Source organism: Girardinichthys multiradiatus, chromosome 7, assembly GCF_021462225.1.
Source record: "Girardinichthys multiradiatus isolate DD_20200921_A chromosome 7, DD_fGirMul_XY1, whole genome shotgun sequence".
NCBI classification, from domain to species: domain Eukaryota; kingdom Metazoa; phylum Chordata; class Actinopteri; order Cyprinodontiformes; family Goodeidae; genus Girardinichthys; species Girardinichthys multiradiatus.
The window spans coordinates 47,201,049-47,219,846 of NC_061800.1; the positions used below are offsets into that span (position 1 = coordinate 47,201,049).

The 18,798-nt window shown below is 43.2% G+C and overlaps 1 protein-coding gene across 1 annotated transcript; it reads right to left on the minus strand.

Moving 5' to 3' along the window:
- Positions 1–1,420: 1,420 nt before the first annotated feature.
- On the minus strand, positions 1,421–17,214 carry LOC124871933 (insulin-like growth factor-binding protein 5). Its single transcript, XM_047371567.1, has 4 exons — positions 15,544–17,214; positions 4,866–5,080; positions 4,587–4,706; positions 1,421–1,626 (listed from the first exon to the last, which is right to left on the minus strand). The coding sequence occupies exons 1-4, from the start codon at positions 15,875–15,877 to the stop codon at positions 1,495–1,497; spliced, it is 801 nt and encodes a 266-aa protein (XP_047227523.1). The 5' UTR covers positions 15,878–17,214; the 3' UTR covers positions 1,421–1,494.
- Between the last annotated feature and the right edge of the window lie 1,584 nt (positions 17,215–18,798).

The window sequence follows — 18,798 nt, forward strand, 5'->3', positions numbered from 1 at the left end:
AAAAGAAAAAGTCAGAATCTTAGCTTATTAAGTTGTCAAAGGAAGAGAAGGTGGTTCAACAGATCTTCCCGTCCAGAATTTAACCCAAGGTACTGAACAAAGCGGACATCACAAACGGAGCTGGACTGAATTTAAGGGACCAATGACACTCATTGTTCTTTTCTCAGTTAGATCCTTGAACTTCGTCTGAATATCGCGCCCCCAATGTCGCTTTCACGTCAGTTTTTAAGTCTTAAGTATGTAGGAAGGCACAGAGAAAGGAGAAACTGTTCCAAAGACCCGCTCATATCATGTTTTCATGGTGCTCCACTGAGATAATGGCAGAAAACTGAGAGGAGGCAGCTTTCTCTAACTGCCCTGTGAGCTGCTTTAACATGACACGCTTCAATTCTTTACAGGCAAAAGTCTTTGTTTTTTCCTCCAAGCACATTTACATGATCTCTTTTTTTTTCTACAGAAAAACAACACTCAGTAAGTATATTTAAAAGTAATATAATACACCATGAATACATTGTACTGAGGGGGAAACATGGCTCAAAAAGTAGGGCAGTCTTTTACTTCACTGAAGGCAAAGAAATCAGCACAAATAAAACCACAAAAAAACAGTCAGAGAGGAAACCGGCCTGAATGGCAAGTTTGATCCCCAAAAATCCCAACTCGAAAAAACCTCGCTGAAACTGAGAGTCTTTGATTTCACTAGCGGAGCTGCGTGGCGCCCTGCCTGGCAGTGTTTGCTCAAATAGGCACAGTTGGCATATCAGGCTAGCTACATGGAAGGGCCGCTCATATATGTTCATCTGTGACTGTCTACTCACTTTGTCTCAATGCTCCGAGTCCCCAAAGACATTCTTTACGTTAGAGAGAACGGCCGGGTCCGAGACCGCGTCAGGCGCCACAATGCTCGTTTAGAGAAAACCGAACAACAGAAAACAATAACATTCTTTTGTTGCTTATTCTGAAATGGGCTCACTCTGTAATACACCAACGCATCACACATTCACACACACAAGTTTACATTTCTAAACAGGATCCCCTTATTGTAAGTGCTCTGATGAAACCTTACCCCCACATAGACCAAAAATCCCAAATTTCTCTGCCAATTATCAGTTCCACAACATGCAGATGATTCTCTCTTCTCCTTCTCCCTCCTCTGGTAAATTCTCTATATGCAAACGGGGCCATTCTGCAGGTTTTCATGCAGCCAGGCTCACACAGGGGGTCCCAAATTCTCATTCAGAGAATATTGCTCGGTAGATAAGAAAAAACCAAAATATTAGTCTTTTTCTTTTTAGCCTGCTTCTTTTTGTCTGAATTTTTATCTTCTTTTTCAGTTCAATAAAAAAAAGGTCTTGTTGTGAGAAGAGGGTGGAGCATACAGGTGTGATTCAGAGAAGATGAGTGGGCCCTGGGTCATGTGATGGTTACAGGGGAGAGGGTGGGGGAGGGAAGTGGACGGGGGATGAGGATGGCCCTCCTCCTGCCCCCTCCTCGGTTTCACTCATTGATGCTGCTGTCCAGGTCTTTGCACTGAATGTCCCCCCCGCTGTAGTCTGTCCCCGGCAGCTGGACGCCGTACTTGTCCACGCACCAGCAGATGCCCCGCTTGCGGCCACGAGACGGCTTGCACTGTAAAACCAGAGAACGGACAATTTTACTAAAAATAAATACAAAACAAAAACTGCATCACGAAAATTCGTCAGAAATAAACAGGATAGTATCATTTAAACACCGTGGATAAAATCTAGCAGCTGCTGTAGATGCTTGGTGGATCCAACTACAGCATCTCAACAACATACTAAATACGTGTAGAGTTTAACATACATGTTAAACTCTGCGTGTTTACCTTCAGCTTTACCTTAAACACCAGTTAGGCACCCAGGAATAGTCATATTTTAACATCTCAGCTAATTCATCCTTTCACTAATCCATAACTCAACTTCATACCAATGAATTTCTATGTGTTCCCTTCCTACTTCCAATACAGAAACGGTTATTTCATACCCGTGATCTTAAATCATTGAATATGGGTTACATTCTGGTAATAATATTTTCAGCAATTAAGGAGATAAATGATCATAAAAATACTCAAATCTCATAAGTAAGTTTATTTTATGTTATTGTCTGAAAATTTTGTATTACACTCCTTTATTGTGGTTCCGATCCGCATTTGGACAAGATTATGCCTCCTGATCAAACCTAAACAGCTAAGCAGCCTTTTGCTGGTAGAAATTATGTGTTGGAGTGATACAATGCCCCTTTTCCACTGACTCTATTTGGCCCAACACGACTCCACTTAGCTCGCTTTGAGAGCGTTTCCATAACTGTTTTTTCCGTACCGGTACTTAGTTTTTTGGTCCCTGCTGAGTCCGACTGCAGACTGCTGGAGAAATTAGGTTTTCGCTGATGTAGTGCAGGGAAAAGTGCACCAACTACAATAATATTAAGGACCTCATTGGTGGGAGCGGGTCAAACCAAAATATCATTTTACTGTTTACAGATCATAAACTATGCCCGAAGGCTGAAAGGAAAGAAAAAGGACACATCAGCTTTCTGAATTACACGGAGGTAGGGGCGCTGTTTTTAATGACACATAAAATCAGCTGTTCAGACGCACAAACATTTCCCCCAAAACACACAAAACAATCCCTCCATGAAACAGCGGGTTGGGTTCAGAAAATGTATTGTCCTTAAACGAACCACCATCTGCAGGAGGAGGAAGCAGGGAGAGAAGCTGCCCGTAATCAGACTGCCTGCATTGAATCAAATGGAGGGAAGATCCCGCTAAATCCGCAGAGCATGAATTTTGCGCTTTGACGTCCTTGTCCTCGTGTTGCAATGGCTGAGACAAAAACTTCCCCATGAACCCCAAAATTCAAACTTTTTCAGGCAAACTTTGGCGCTTCTCCAACCAGACTGCAGTGTGTCTTCTCTCTCCTTCTCCTTTAGTCCATTAAGTTTATTTTTGTTTTTACTTCTATTTAATTATTATTTTACTGCTTCAGCCAGCAGTGGGTCTGTGGAAACACAACTGGTACCGTACAGCAAAATTAAGTGGCGCAGAGCCGTGCTGGCTAAAACGAGCCGGTGGATAAGGGGCATTAGTAAATATTTTCAAGAATATTATGAGTAGAAAACACCCCTTTAAATCCGCAGTCCAAAGACTAAGGGAAGGTCAGCAGACACAGCGGATGATCTACGCATCGTAACCAGAACTTTATGGAGTGATAAGAGGTTCCATAGGTGGTTTGCATTAGGCAACTGCCCAACATGTAGATTGTACTCATTACAGTACAGTGATTACAAACGATCAGTGCTGTGCCGGGCCCCTTGTACCCACTGGTTCCAACATCAGGTCAAATCAGGCATCGACATGATCTAAATGCAGCATTACGTGCCAATCAGTCTTTGATGTATTTAGGGGTACCTAAGGTTTTATTGAGGTGAAGGTGGAAGTTGGAGCCACATTGGGGATGTAAAGTGGTGCAGTTGATAGCACTGTTGCCTTGCAGCAAGACAGCCATGGGTTCAAATCCCAGCCAGGGTCTTTAAGTGTGGAGTTTGCATCTTCTCATGTATGCATGTGTTTCTCTGGATTTCCTCTGACTGTCCTAAAATCTTCTTGTTTTAGGACAGTCAGCAAACTCCCATTAGGTAAAATGGTTGCATATTTTGCCCACAGACCACTGGAGATAGCTACCAGCCCCTGGAAACCCTGCAAGGACTACGTAGGTATAGATGGATGGATAAACTAACCGGAAACCAGTGGAGGGAGCACATACTTTTTACATTAATTCTCTGTCACAACTGGTCATTATGGTTGTTCTTCCAACTGTCCGCAGTGAAACCTCTGTAATGGTTCAGAATGCAACAACGTGTTTGGTGATAATCGACCAAATAGGACTCAATCCATTACTTGGTGACCTGCACCGACCACAACTAAACTCATACAGACTTGTCCCCATACCTCCACAGAACATCATCTTTTACTGTTACTTCTATGGTCCTTAAGTCAAGACTTGATTTTCTTTATTTCCCCTGTGGTGGAACAAGATAATAGTAGCTACCAAAGCAGAACCATCTTTGAGAAAACTTAATCACATCCTAGGCACACTAAAATCCTCATAAAGAGGTTCTCACAAATGGGTTCTGTTCCTCGATGTGGGCCACAAATCACCAAGTATGAGTCCTGTGATGATCTCCTTAAAACAGAATTAACAGCAAATTTCTGCTATAATGCAAAAGATAAATTCAGCAAACGTGAATAGATCACACGCATTGTTGCCAGTGCTGCTTATTTTTAAATCCTTGACACCCATTAAATTATTAGCAATGTTCACTTGTATTTGCACAGATTTATCAGTGTTCCTCACATGTTAGTCTCTTTAGATCAAAGCATCTGCTAAGATGAAAAGTAATGCAAGGATTAGTCCAGATGTAGCGAGGATATGGGGTTTAAAATGGAACCTTCTTTAATAAAAAGAAGAAGAAAATACTGGAAACATGTTGCTAATTTTATGGCTTTTTTGTGGAAAAAAATAACTGACATTGTCTGATGAACAAAGAGTTTAAATTAATACCAAACCCACCTGTTTGCGTTTGAAGAATCCTTTTCTGTCACAGTTGGGAAGGTACAGAGAGAGAGCCATAACTCGAGAAGTGTCCTTCATTCCCTGGATGATCCCATCCAATTTTCTCCGACAGGGACCCTTTCGAAAATGCAGCAGAGGTGAAAAACCAAGATCATAGCCTTTAAGGTTATTACAATTTAAGAAGATGAAGTAAAACAGCAAATAGTAGACTGATGCCAAATCCATGAAAGGGCGCTGACCCAGACACACCGAGGGATTTTCAACACCAGAACTTACAAATTCAGGCTCGTGCTTGTCGATTTCCAACGGGGAGTAATCCATGCTGGGGGCAAAGGAGCGCTGCTTGCCAAGCTTCCTCTTCTGCTCTTTGCGCACTGCAATCACTTTTTTACTGTTCACAATGTCTTTGGAGGTGAGCGGCACTTTGGCTGACTGCATCACCCCCGTAACGTCCGGAGTCATGGCATCCATGTCCACCCGGGTCTCCCGATCTGCAGGACAAAACAAATGAAAGGCAGTTAAACAAAATGATGCCATGTTCACGTGTATACACCAAGTTAGTTAAAGCTGCACAACGGAACAACTTGCAAATGCAGTAGAAACCAATATTAACTGAATCATTTGCAATGTCGAAGGCAGAAATAATGCATCTTTTCATGTCCAGCAAACGAGAGAAGTCATCATGTAGGTGTAAAACTAGAATATTAAGGATCACCCTCTCATCTGGGTAAACATTTGGTGTTTCAGTGCTGAATACTTGTTTTTCTTAACAACATGCAAAAACACTTTGTATTTAAATAAATATAACATTTCTGCTGTTGTATCAGTCCATGACCGGACTATAACAAGTGCATTTCGTTTGTACTTAACAGCTGTTTATAGTGAAGGGGGAGACTTCGCACCAACAGCAAATAAAACCCATACGGTTCAGTGGTTTAGTTCTTTTAAGCAAACAGTTAAATATCCTTCAGCAAAAGAGACAAATATTGAGTTGTTTGGACACGATGATGTGAAGAATGTGTGAGCCAAGGTGCGGCATTCAAACCTAAGAACACTATATATTGTCACGCACAGTGGTGGCATTATCATACTGTTGGACTGTTTGGCTGCCAGTGGTGCCAGTGCAATGGTGGTTGAAAAACTGAAGCAGGACAACTGCCTCCGGATTCTCCCATCTCACCTGAGGTTAGATGTTTGAATGATCCAAAGCACTGATCCAAACTGGTTTGGCACATATGAAGGAGGCTAAGATTAAGTTTCTGGAATGGCCTTCCCAAACCTTCAACCTCAACCATGTTAGAAACCTATGGATTATGTTTAAAAGCCATAACTGCACATGAAAACCAACCAGTTCACTAAAGTCAACCTATTCTGCCAGGAAAGGTGGCTAAATATCAAATATTAATATTAGCCAGAATGAAGCCGAAAACTTGTTGATTACTACGGAAAGCTGTGGTCAAGGTGCAGCTTGCCAACAAACATTTTACCAGATAATTAGTGGGGGTGTATGAATATATGTGAGTCTGTACGTATATTTATAAATCCACAATAATATCAACGATGTCTTGATTTTAAAATCATTGCAGTTGAATGCCCTATGATCACAATGAATGGACCTTTACCTGGAGATGTCCTGATAGAAAGCAGCTTTGTAAAAGCAAACAGACCTTCTGTAGTTTGAGAAAACTGATTCATGTCTTACTTCATCCGGAAAAAGGATTGTTATCCGAGCTGCGAATCAGACCCCTGCATTTCATATCTTTAAAACATTCCACATTAAACTGAAGAAAATATCTACCTGAGGAAAATGCTGTTATTAGCGATGGTTCCAGTTTCCCCAGGGGGCGCTGTACTGTCTGTAACCCGCAACCCCTGCCGCCTTTTTCTATCTTTGGGGCTCAGCCTCTTATGCCTGGACCCCCAGCCAGAGGTTCTTTGAGGCCACAGAAAGAGGTCACCCCCACCCACCACACCCTCCATCCCTTCTGGCTTAGATGGATCATAAGTGCAGAGTTGTTGTGGCGGCCTTTGCCAGGTCCCAACTGGCTGCAGCAACAGTGCCAGCGGATGACCCTGGTTTTGCTTATCTGGCAAGAAAACCCGTCGATGTGGTGCACCGAGCCAGATCCAGAGAGGAATATTAGGACTGAAGGCCGGTGAACAGAAAGACGAGCCAGCTTCCACATGGAGGGAATATGTTGGAAAATGTTATTTAACAAGCTGAGCAACAACCAGTGTGGAACACCGAGCACTGAGACGCTACAAGGGGCTCTGAGAGTTTAATGTTCAAAGAGCCTGACACAGCGTGAGCGTCTGGGAGTCTTTGGGAGAGGAGGGGAGGACTGGTCTGGAAGGGGGAGGGCAGGTTGATTACCAGAATTGGGTCTTGGCTTCTGCTCTGCACTCCCTGTCGCTTTGAAATTAATCGAACAACTCATGACTTGGCAGGCTTCGCTTCGTGTTTAGATATGTCCTTGTGTCTCCCTGCTCAGACTGCGAGGCTGTTGCTCGCTATAAATAAATACTTCAAACATTCCTACGTACGCCATGCATGTGACCACTGTGGAAAAACTCATTACTTCTGCTCTACAGTCCAATAATTCTGATTGAAATGCCACATATTTGGAAATAAAATGTGCTGCGGAAAACATAAGCTATTTTACCATGCATTCTTGTTTCATATGTAATTTCATTTACAGCAGAACAAAAAAAGCCATAAATTCAGTCACAATTCAGTAACTTTGAGGAAAATGTCAATTTAAATAAAAGAAAGCAGGATAGAAACACTCAGGTTTTCCATGCTACGGGTAGCGAGCTTGTAAAGGAGGCTTAAAGGGTCTGGTTTAACTCCTGAAACTCAGCCAAGATGCTGAACTGCAGCCAAGAGAGCCGACTCATGTGCAGTCCCTTCATCCGTCCAAGCCTGAAGCTGTTGCTACTACTGCCTCCCTCCTTCTCTTGTTGAGCTCCAGATTTCATGACGACAGGGTTGAGCAGAGGTGCACCTGATACTTCTCTGTTTAAAAATTAACATCTGCACACAATTAGGCCTCATTAATATCCCGAGTTCCTTATGGGCAGAGGTCCAGGAATGAAAGGCAAGCTTATGCTCTTTTGGATTTTTGTCTCAGCAGCATCTTTACGGCTGTAATTAACGCATCAGGTTGGAAAATGGGCCAGTTCTCCCACCTGCATTTCCAAGCATTACTACCAGTTCTTAGTGTCCTTTGATTTGGTCTCACCGGCTGCACTGCATCTGAAATTACATCTTTACCAGATGTAAGACAGCAGTGAATAGAGGTGCTGTTTAATCTCATCCAGGGAGCCAAGAGATAAATGGGCCTGAGGGCCTGTGGTATGGAAAGGACAATGACAGTAAACCATCCCTCAGAACCATGGTGCCACGGTGCTGAATATTTGAAGACTTGAACGTTTGTGGAGCAGGACAGGAGGAGAACCAGCGGAGCTGTGCCAGTCAGAACATGTTAACGCCTGCTGACCTAAACAAAGGAAGCCTTTTAAAAATTAGGATAAAAACAGTTAACACTAGAACTCTTCAGTGCATAAAGAAATGCATCTCTATAAGTACAATATAAGTACAAAATATTTCTAACTATATTTGGTCAGTGGAGCTGCAATATGCCCAATATCAGTCGTCATCACAGCATCAGTGTTTGCATAACCGTATGGATGCAATATTTGGTAGGTTGTTATAATTTCAGAGGACATGCATTAACACTGCATGCAAATCATTGATGTGTCCAGTTGGATAAACCTTTACTGCTCTTGATGCACAAACCACATATAGATTCTAGTCAACAAAATGCTTCAGCTCACATAAACTGGTGGGGATGGAAAACAAGAAGAGTCAGAGCTCTTGGCTATAACTTTATGACTTTGTGTTGTGCAATGTGTTTAAAACCAGTGGAAAAGGAAGAAAGCTCTCCAGCAGACGTTTTGTACCGCCTGTGACAAGCGCCAATTTGAAGTAATTTTTTAATATAGTCTCCCGTAAGGAAATGTGTTTATGTGACTCCAGCAGAAGGTTCCTCAGAGTTAGTTCAGTTTGATCAGGGGTCATATTTCATGAGTCAGGATGTCCAGGGCCAAAAACAAATGCATGGTTTTCTGATGATCCTTCCATCTATCCAATCATTGTCTTCTGCTTATCTGAGATATGAGTTGCCGTGATAACAGGTGGGAGTGGATATATAGCCCCTCCAGTAGGTTGTGGGTGTCCTCCTAGTGGGACATGCCTGGAAATCTCTCAGAGGGAGGCATCCTGATCTGAGGCCTGGACCACCACAACTGACTCTTTTTTGATGTGAAGGGATGCAGAAAAACAGAACTGAGGAATTGTATGGATTTGACAGAGACGGACATGGACCAGAAATTATTTTGAGGTGTTGAACATCTCTGGGATATGCTGCATGTCCAGTCCATGGAGGCCCCACCCAGCAGTTTACAGGATTTAAAGGATCTGCTGCAAACATTGTCAGCATACCCTCAGGTGTCCAGTTTAGTCCATGCCTTGATGGGTCAGGTGAAAGTGGAACAAATACTGAATAAAGCTGAAAATTGTTGGAGAAACTTTTGATCTGGCCACCTTACAAGAAAAGGTCTGGCAGCTTGGAAGGAAAATGTAAAGAAATAAAAGATGGGTCAGATGTTTGCAGAGAGCTATGGATGAAAGGCAGTGTGTCTTTGATCCCCACTCCTGTTAAAAGGCGACTAAAATGGGAAAACATTCCGGTTCTGATCTAAAAACCATTTCTGCATCACAGAAGTAGTTTCTACAACAGGAATTCATAAACTGAATAATGAGAAAATATCATTGAAAAGTTCTGTTGTGAATCACGTTGAACCATGAGAGCTGCTTGTCCTGTCGTCAGAGGAACTTCTGTTGTCTGGCCTCGTGCATGTTCTCAACCAGCTTCCGAATATGCAGGAAATAACTCTCCCCACAGCATTGTGAGCACAGAATATGTCCATTGCAATCAAAACGTTTCCTGCTTTTCTGAATGTGCAGTATAAATAGCAGCAAGAACAATTCAAGGATCATAAATTTCAAAACATGACTTATAAGAGGATGCAATGTTTTTCCAAGAAGGAAATGCTCCTATATGTAAGCAAACATGCCTGTTTACAGCTTTTGTGTGACAGGGATGACTCGATTCTCCTCTGCAGAAGTTAAATAGAGCCAGGCGCATGGCTGCTCTACTGTGCACGGCTAATTTTGGTCTGAGGTCTTGTCCCATATTTGGGTTTGGGTTTTCAAAAAGCCGCACGCATGCATGCAACGTCTTTTAGGGTCACCGCCACCACAGCACAATTACTGGGTGTGACGGATTTCTGACTCGGAGGCAGCTATTTCGCAATGGCTGAACGCTCCTGGATGTGCAAGGGTGGATTTTGAGCAAAACACTCAACATGGAGACAACATGTTTCCCCCAAATTCTGAGAATCTTGAGTCTTTTTGTTCTGCTTGTTGTGCTTGTTCATGACCAGGTGGTGGTGGTTCAGCTGACGGGACACAGGTCAGGTCAAACACATGGCATCATTTCAAAAGCCTGTAATACAGAAAAGGCTGATTTCTTTCACAGCTGTCACCACCAGCAGGGCAGGTGTAGCTGACTAGTACACTGAAGAAATGATGCACTAAATTTTTACAAGCAGGAAAACATGCAGTTGCACCTTTAAAACATCAGCAGCAGAAGTTGTAATCTTCAGTGAGAGCCTTATAACAATAATATGGGGTTGTCTTCTTCTGGGATATTGGCATTTTTCTACAGAGGGTCCAAAGCAAAGCAGTTGCTGCATGCATTGCATGAACTGTTGATGTTTTAGGCTGATTGCAGCACAGAAGCAAGACAAAAGCCAGCTAATTTAAAGGCTCCAATAAATCTTTTTTAGAAGTTATTTCCCCAAACCAATTATTTTAAACCATTTAGAGTTTATCGAACATATTGGGTTTATATGCATTTGCATTCTGAAACAAAAGGTTAATACCGGTTGGTGTAAATCAGGGGTACCCAGGTCCAGTCCTCCAGATCTACTACCCTGCAGCTTTTAGATTCATCCCTGCTCCAACATACCTGAATCAAACGCCTGAATTTCCTCATCTACATTCAGCTCTGCAGAGGCCTGGTAACAAGACATCTGTTTGATTCAGGTGAGCTAGAGAAGGAATGCAAGATAGTGGCTCCAGGACTGGACTTGGGCACCGCTGAGAGGGTTTAAGGAAGCATTTCCCCTCCAGGACCGAATGTGGTTGTCTGTTGTGTGTGGGCGTCTTGACCAGACTGTTACACACACATACGTGCCCTCTTATATCCATTCTGCCACTTCCTTTTCTTTCAAACTGTTTTCCATAAAATGGCTAAAATAGCAGCCCATGTTATTTTTGTACATGAGAGGTTTGGTCAGCTGATGCTGTGCTTAAATAAAACAGGACATTTCATGTAATTTAAATTTAATTTGTCTTATTTTTTAGCCCCACTTTGCAAGATGAAAACATTCATTTCATATCCAACTACAAAGAATCCACTTCCAAGACCTCCAGCAGAACTGAATCAGTCAGACAGCCGGGGCCAAATCTGCACGTAACGTGGCGTGTCTGCAGGAGCCGTAACGTGCACAGCAGACTGGTTGTCATTAGTTGTGCAGTCAGATAGAATCAGCTTCTTCCTTGCTTTTCCCCTCAGTCTCTACGAACCCATGAGCAGCGGTGCCAGTGGCGACGTGAGCATGGAATAAGCAGATGGTAACGCTCAAAGCTGAGGAGCTTCTTTTAAAGTAAGCGATGACATGTGATTCTTTCATGGTGATCAGAAATTACATGGCAACACAGGGACCACAGTGCATATGTGAAGCCCTCGTGCAAACATGAAACATTCAAGGCCTGCATGCAGTTACTTAATCTGCTGATGACTGTAAATATTAATGACAAAGCCATGCGGCATGAGAACGACCTCCCCTCTTTTTTTAGAATGTTTTAGCAGAGACTGTCTAGCAAGGCATGAAAAGGAAGCTGCACAAAGCTGAGACTCACATAAAGTATTAAAGAAAGTCTCTGCAGCAGGTTTCTTGTTGCTTTGCAAACCACATGCAGAGAGAAGCATTTTGCCTTAGGAACCACTTCTTAATCATCTTCTGTTTCTTGGCAAAGAGAAATCTGTTAAAACATAAGGCCCTTTCAGAAGCCTCAAGGGTTTAAGGCCTGCTGCCATGAAGTCATATCTGTTGGCAAGCCTCCCTTGGTCTGAGTCACTCACAGTGAGCCAACAAAGCACACACCACCCCCTGTGCCTTACAATCCAAGCAACTTGGATCCCAGCGCAAGAGGAAAACATGAATTAATGTACTGCTGGGACAGCAAAGGTTCTTGTTCAAAAGGGAAGGCGTTACGAAGACGGTGAAGAAATCAGTCTGCCATTGTTTAACTGTTCTGGTCAACAGTCGGCAGGCCTCAGCTCTCGTGACAGCTCTCGTGAGGCGACTGTGGCTCAGTAGGAAGAGTAGTTGTCTTGCAATCAGAAGGTTGTGGGTTCAATTCCAGCTTCCTCCTGCCATATGTTGATGTGCCCCTGGGCAAGGCACTTCAAGTTGCCTACCAATCTGTGTATCAGTGTATGAATGTGTGAGCGTTAGTGAGTGCAATTGGGTGAATGTGGCTCTAGTGTAAAGCACTTTGAGCGGTCTGTATGACTGGAAAAGCTCTATATAAGTTCAGTCCATTTACCAGGGAGCTTCTCCTTCTCACTCAGCTGGTCCAGCACACAGACTGCTGCAAAAAATCAGAGGCTCACCAGTCCACACAGCAACCAGACATCCCAAGGAGAGAGAAAAAGTAAGCTGAGGTATGCTCCTCGACCTCCAAACCTAGCATGGCTAAAGCCATGAAAGCATGAAGACCAGAGGGGGCCAACAAATAACTCTTTTTTTATAGAGAAGGGGCCAGAACTTAACTGGACACAAACTTCATCCATCCAGTATCTGTACTCACCTGTTCCTTATCTATCTCAAGCAGTCATTGGGCAAGAGGCAGAGATGCCCTGGACATGTCTTCAGTCTACAACAGTGACACATAAGACAATTTATTGTCTTATGTGTCACTGCATTTAACCCATTTAATTTTTTATTAAATAACCATGCGTGTACACTCCTAAGGGCATTTTAGAGAGGCCAATTACCCTAACATGCACGTTTCCCTGGTTGGGATTCAAAGGATCTTCTTGCTGCAAGGTACCAGTGCTAACAACTGCACCGTTGTGCAGAAATAAGGTCTAAGCTGCAGTGTTTAATGATACCTGTGGTTTATGCCCCCGAAACAATATATTGTTGAAATTAAAACTGCCTGAACTTGTCAATTTCAAACTTTTCAGCTTCCAACCCACAAAACAAGGATGGCAGTGATCCCTTCTGTCTGTTGAGTAAACCACATAGTCAAACAGGGCAGTTATTACATCATGTTGCATCTCCACCCAATAAGATGTTTGAATGATTGGTACTATATTTATTATCGTTTTTAATATTTAGAGCATAAATCTGATTTTACCACAATCATACCACACGTGTCGTTTCGTGACCCCCAGTAGGGTCCTGACCCCAGCTTTGGGAACATTGACCGAAGATAAAAAGTTGTCCCACAGGACACCTACTGATAAGTTCATTTCTTTGGGCACCACATCCTTAGCCTTTGATCTTAGGTAGAAATGGGACACTTCTTCAAGAAGCAGATCCACCATCAGCTCAAACCACAGTGTTATTTTGTGGTTCACAAATTAACTGGATGTCACGTCGAACATTGAACTATTTCTAATGAATTCACTCCCCAAAAACAGAAGGGACATCCCTGCTTGCAGGCGTGAGTGCCCAACACATAGGTTGGATTAAGCTGTGGGGGCGAGCGGTGATGGTTAAGGCTCGGAAACACAGCGTGTCCATGAAGTGTCCTCAGGAGTATTTAGACACCAATGTCTCGGAGTGTAAAACTGCCTGGGTTGTCATCACCACCAACCCACAATGCACACACACAGACTCCCACACAGCCCCGCCCAACTCAAACCCGAGAGCTTTCACACATACACACACACACACACACAGAGCTCTGCCTTCTCATCATGTCAGATAGCGATCAATGCTTTGCACAACAAGAGGTTATATTTAGAACAATAATAGTCCTCCACAGAACACCTTCGCCTGGGAGAGTTGACAGCCTGATGACTCCATCAGCTGTCAGCTGGGCCCAGTTTTCAGCCAAACCTTTGTGCTTACCAACTGTTTGGATCCAGTTGCTTGTAAGCTGATGAAACTCCTGAGTGACAGCAGAGCAGAAATACCTTAAATCATTCAAGACAAATGGCTCCATCTCTGTCTTTTCTCACACGCACGCAGATTTAGTGGTAATCCAACCCTAAACAGCACAGCACCGCAGGGGTGGCCTGCAAAACCCAATCTGGATCAATTCTGCAGCATCTCATTCCTCCCCATTAAAGCCACATGAGCCCGGACTGATGTCACAGCTCTTAGAATAAATTGAATAAAGCAGAGAAAAAAAACAGGCGCCTCACATGTGAGGAGGGAAACTCTTGAGCTGTGACAGACTTGTTAGATTGCTGTGTGGGAATTAAAGGTAATTATAGGCAGAATGAGTTCCCTTTAGGTGCAGACACACAAATCATAACACATGCTTCGTGTTACGGTGCTGACAATGAAACCTTTTCACAGAGCTTCATGCATTATCACTTCCACCTTAAATTATACATCCAGCAGGTTGTATGGTGCTAGGCTCAGCCCATCACCCAGCAGCAACCATGCTGTCGGAGTATTTCTGTGACATCTCTGTGATTCAGAGACCCACTGTACCAAGCCAATATGCTGCTAAATACAGATCTATGCAGTCTTTGTAGGAATGCTAACTGCATGGGTAAAATGTTGCATCTTTTTGGTTATAATTGCTCAACAGCAAAACCCTAAATAATATCGATTACGACACAAAAGAAATTCTGACAGTGATTTTGTGCATTACAATTTAAATAGTTAGAGGCACATGAAAATGTAAACTTTTAAAGTGAAACTGGTTTAAACAAAACTTTTTGTATCATTTGTTTTTATATCATAAATGACACATCTGCATTTTGGCTGCCCTACATTTTGCTTTTTTATTAAAAATGTGTAACGAAAATTATTTAGCTGCATAATTATTCAACACAGCAGAAATGTTTTTTCGGAGAAAGTACTAAACCGGTTTAAAGAGGTAGAGATCACAGAATGTCTCGTATCAAAGATAATCCATACTTGCACAATGATCACCTGCACTGTTGTATTGCTCTTGCATCTTATACTGCTCTATATTTACTCTGACTCACTTAAAACTGTGCACATATATTTATATTATATTGTAGATATGTTTATACTGTTTAATTTGTATTGTATTGCACCGACTACGCCAAAACAAATTCCTTGTATGTCCAAAAACGTACTTGGCAATAAAGCTTTTCTGATTCTGATTTACCTGTAAATGGCTGAATTATGATTGGAACCCGTTACATGACTAAATCATGCTCTATGTGTGGCAGTACAGGTTTCTACAAGTGCCAGATCAGTTGTACAGCTCGGTTCGCTTATTCCTTGAGTCGGCTCTGATTTTTGTCACCAGACTCAGAACTCAGAAGCGGACCTTCTGCAGCCTATAACAGCGCTGAGCTACTAGAGGTCCAGTCTGTCCTGCATTAGGTGCATCTGTGAGTGGAATAAGCTCCTGGTAGTTCTGCAATGGACAGAAGTTAATCGGATGGCTCCTCAAACCATCTCTCAAAGCGACAGATCAGACCCAGAAAGATTTAGAACCTGATAAAGCAGAACCTCAGGATGTTCCCCCGTGTTTAGTAGAGGTGGGGCCCTCCTGAGCCCTCATCTCCTACATGCACTTTGCAGCCGGAGCCCTTCTTACCTCCGGGCGCGGCGGCAGGCTTGTAGCCCTTCTCGTTGGTGCACACTCCCCTGCCGTGGAGCAGGGCGTACAGGGGCTTCTCCTCCCCGCTCCTGGGCAGGCAGCGGAGGCCCTTGGTGCACGTCCCCGTGTAGACGCCGCACGCCTGCCCCTCGGCCAGGGCGCAGGTCAGGCAGCAGCCGCAGCCCGGCTCCTTCACCAGCTGGCATCCGACCGGCACCGGAGGACACATGGACAGCGCCTTCTCATCGCACGGTTCGCAGGGAACGTAGGAGCCCGAGCACCGGGAGAGTCCCAGGATGAATGTGACCAGGAGACAGCAGCTCAGAAACATCGTTGGAGTCTCTTCAGGTTGCAGCAGAAAACCCTGAAACACCAGGAGGAGAGGGAAAAAACTGCTCCTGGTCTAATGAACACAATGTCTCAGTCAGATAATCCGATTTTTACAGTTAAAGCCAAGAGTCTTTATCCAGGAGTGCAGCTATCTAATAAAAACCCACATTACCAGCAGGATTTCTCTCTGTGGGATCAGTTTAATTTCAAATATTTAAATGTGCTATTTTTGTGGATCTAAAGTCCTCTGCAGGAAGAAAAACAAGCAGAAAAATCTGAACTTCTGTCCCCTTCTGTTGGACTTCTGCAGACTTTCTCCAGCACCAGTTTTCTGAGCAGACTGATCAACTGGAGACCTGCCTTGCCTTTTTAAAACAGCCGTGCCCCAACCCCGGACCATGAATACTCCCAGCAGCAGGAGAGGGAGGCGCACTTGTTCCAGGCCTGGAAGACGGCCAGGCAGTTTTTTCTTCCAGCAGCAGGAGGAGGATCACAGTTTCACCCTAAAGGCTGAACCGACGCCACAAAGAGCTGGAGAACTTCTCCAAACAGATCTTCAGCATGCATTACAGAAAAATACATCTAAACCAGATCAGAGGCAGTAAGAGAGCTCGACTCTTACTTTTGCGCACAAATGTGAAAGTGAAAAATAGATCTGCTTTTTGGCTCAGTGAAAACCTATTTTCTGTTATGAGTTATGATCGAAAATCCCCTGTAACTGCAGCTATATGCGTCAGACCTCATTTTGTCACGTCCTAAGTGGAATATTTCCTGTAAATGAAAGGAAAAGTGCAGTTTAATATTTCGCAAAAAGGGAATTATTTGAGATTATTAATGAACGTTTCTGGTGTGTGGAAACTGCATCATTGAAATGCTTGCATTACTTTTCATCTCGTTTCTCCCCTCTGTTGTTCTGAGATCGTGTGCAAGTCATCAAACTCCGCAGCACCTGTTGCTTCCATTTGCGCAGAGGAAACAGGTTCTGCTGCTGGCTTCAGAGAGGCAGCAAAGTGCAAAGCTCCGCGAAGGATGTGTTGTTCCAGACATGTCTCACTGCATGTCTCCCCTGCAAACATGCAGCACCAACGCCTGATTACTGTCGAGTGTGCCGCACTGGCATCATAATATGCGCTTTATATGGCGCATAGTTTCGTGCAGACTTTAGTGCAAAGTTTTCTCCCTTGCAAAGACTTTCTGAAATATTCTAAAGTTGGATGTGTCCTGATTATTCTCTGAAAGGAGACTGAGACAACCACTAGAAGGCGCTATTAACAATGGTACAATCATTCCTGCATTCCTTAAAAATGACAGTTTTATCACATTAGCAGCCCTTAACTTTGAGTTAAAGCTGTAATCCATGGTCTGCTGAGAGAAAATAAAGAGATCAGCTTTTATGTGGAATTACTGACTGGATAATGACATAATTTCACTAATTTTGTTTGGGAAAGCTCTGGTAAGTGTGATTTCCTAACACAAGTGTGGCATATATTCAAAGTTCTTTCTTCAGGTATAATTCAATCAAAACTTCCATGAACACAGTTGACATATCTGTCGATTTTCCTCCCAGTTCCCTTCCATGCCTCTGTCTCCGGTGTGTCCTCCCAGGTCTTTTCTTTTGAGCAGAAACATCTGACTGAAACTCTTTTGTTACAGGGACAGTTTAGGAACATTTTAGCCATATATGGTGCAGCAGCTTCAGTCCAAAGCAAAACCAACAAAAAAGTAGTTTCCAGAGACTAAGAGGTGTGGCAGAATCCTCAGAGACATAAATCTGGTGATAATGAAGAAATTAGGACAATAAAGCTGCAGGGCTTAATGATGCATCTCTGCATGGTGATGATGACAAATTACAAGGTAAATGTTCTCCAGCTAAAGGATGTACATTGTGCTCTTTTTGATCACTAAAGGAACTCAATGTTCCAGCTCTATTCTTCCCCTCTACTCCCATTCTTTGCTCAATGCAAATCCTAATTCCCCCCGGATCTATTCATGCATCAATCCATCTGTTCCTCCCTCTGAGTCGGCACCACCCTCCTCCTCCTCCTTCAGGCATCCTTCTGGCTTAAAGGAGCTCCAGCGAGGTTTTGTGCTGCTCAAAAGTGCAAACTCATGTGTTCTCTGGGTGGTTTTGGAATCGCAATGCCAGTGACTCATTGCTGCTGCAGCTTTAGTCCAAAACTGAGAAATTTACATAGATTCTTCACTCCAGAACAAATAAAGAACATTTCAATTATTGTCCTCCTGGTGGTTTTGTTTCGTCCCATCATTAGGACCTAAGATGCTGCGCCTCCTGAGTTCAGATCGGAGGTATTTTACTGGATTGGAGATATTAGGAACAATTTCTCATCTCCATCAACATTCTCTCCTCTTTTCTCTGCAGAACATTTGTGTTTGTGTGAAAAATTTAAAACTATCATTGAACTTTTGCTGCATCTGCCAGCCTTTCTGTTTTTAAAAGCCTTTGACCTAATGGGCTCCTGCATTTTAGTAATCATAAATCTGTCACTTTTAACTGGTCCTTTTCCCAGCCTCTTCAAGCACGCTGTAGCAGAGCCCAGCTTGGATCCATCTCTGCCAAAAAAACCCAGAGATCAGTTTCTGAACTTTTATTTCCAAGGTTTTAGAACAATTTGTTCCTTAGAGAGCTTTTATTTTCTGGAATGTCACAGCATTTTGATTCATTTGGTTTTTGCTAAATGGACTCCACTAAAACTGAATTCCTCAGGTTATCCAGTGACATCTTTACAGCCACAGACTCTGGGGATTTTAGATCCTAATTAGCCTTTAATACCCTGCTCCAAAATCAACACCTTCAAGATTCTCTAAAATCTGCTGCTGTCCACATGGACAAGACAAATGTCTTCTGGAGAAAAGTTTGAGACGAAACAAAGACTGCTGAGCCGTTTGGCCACAATGACAATG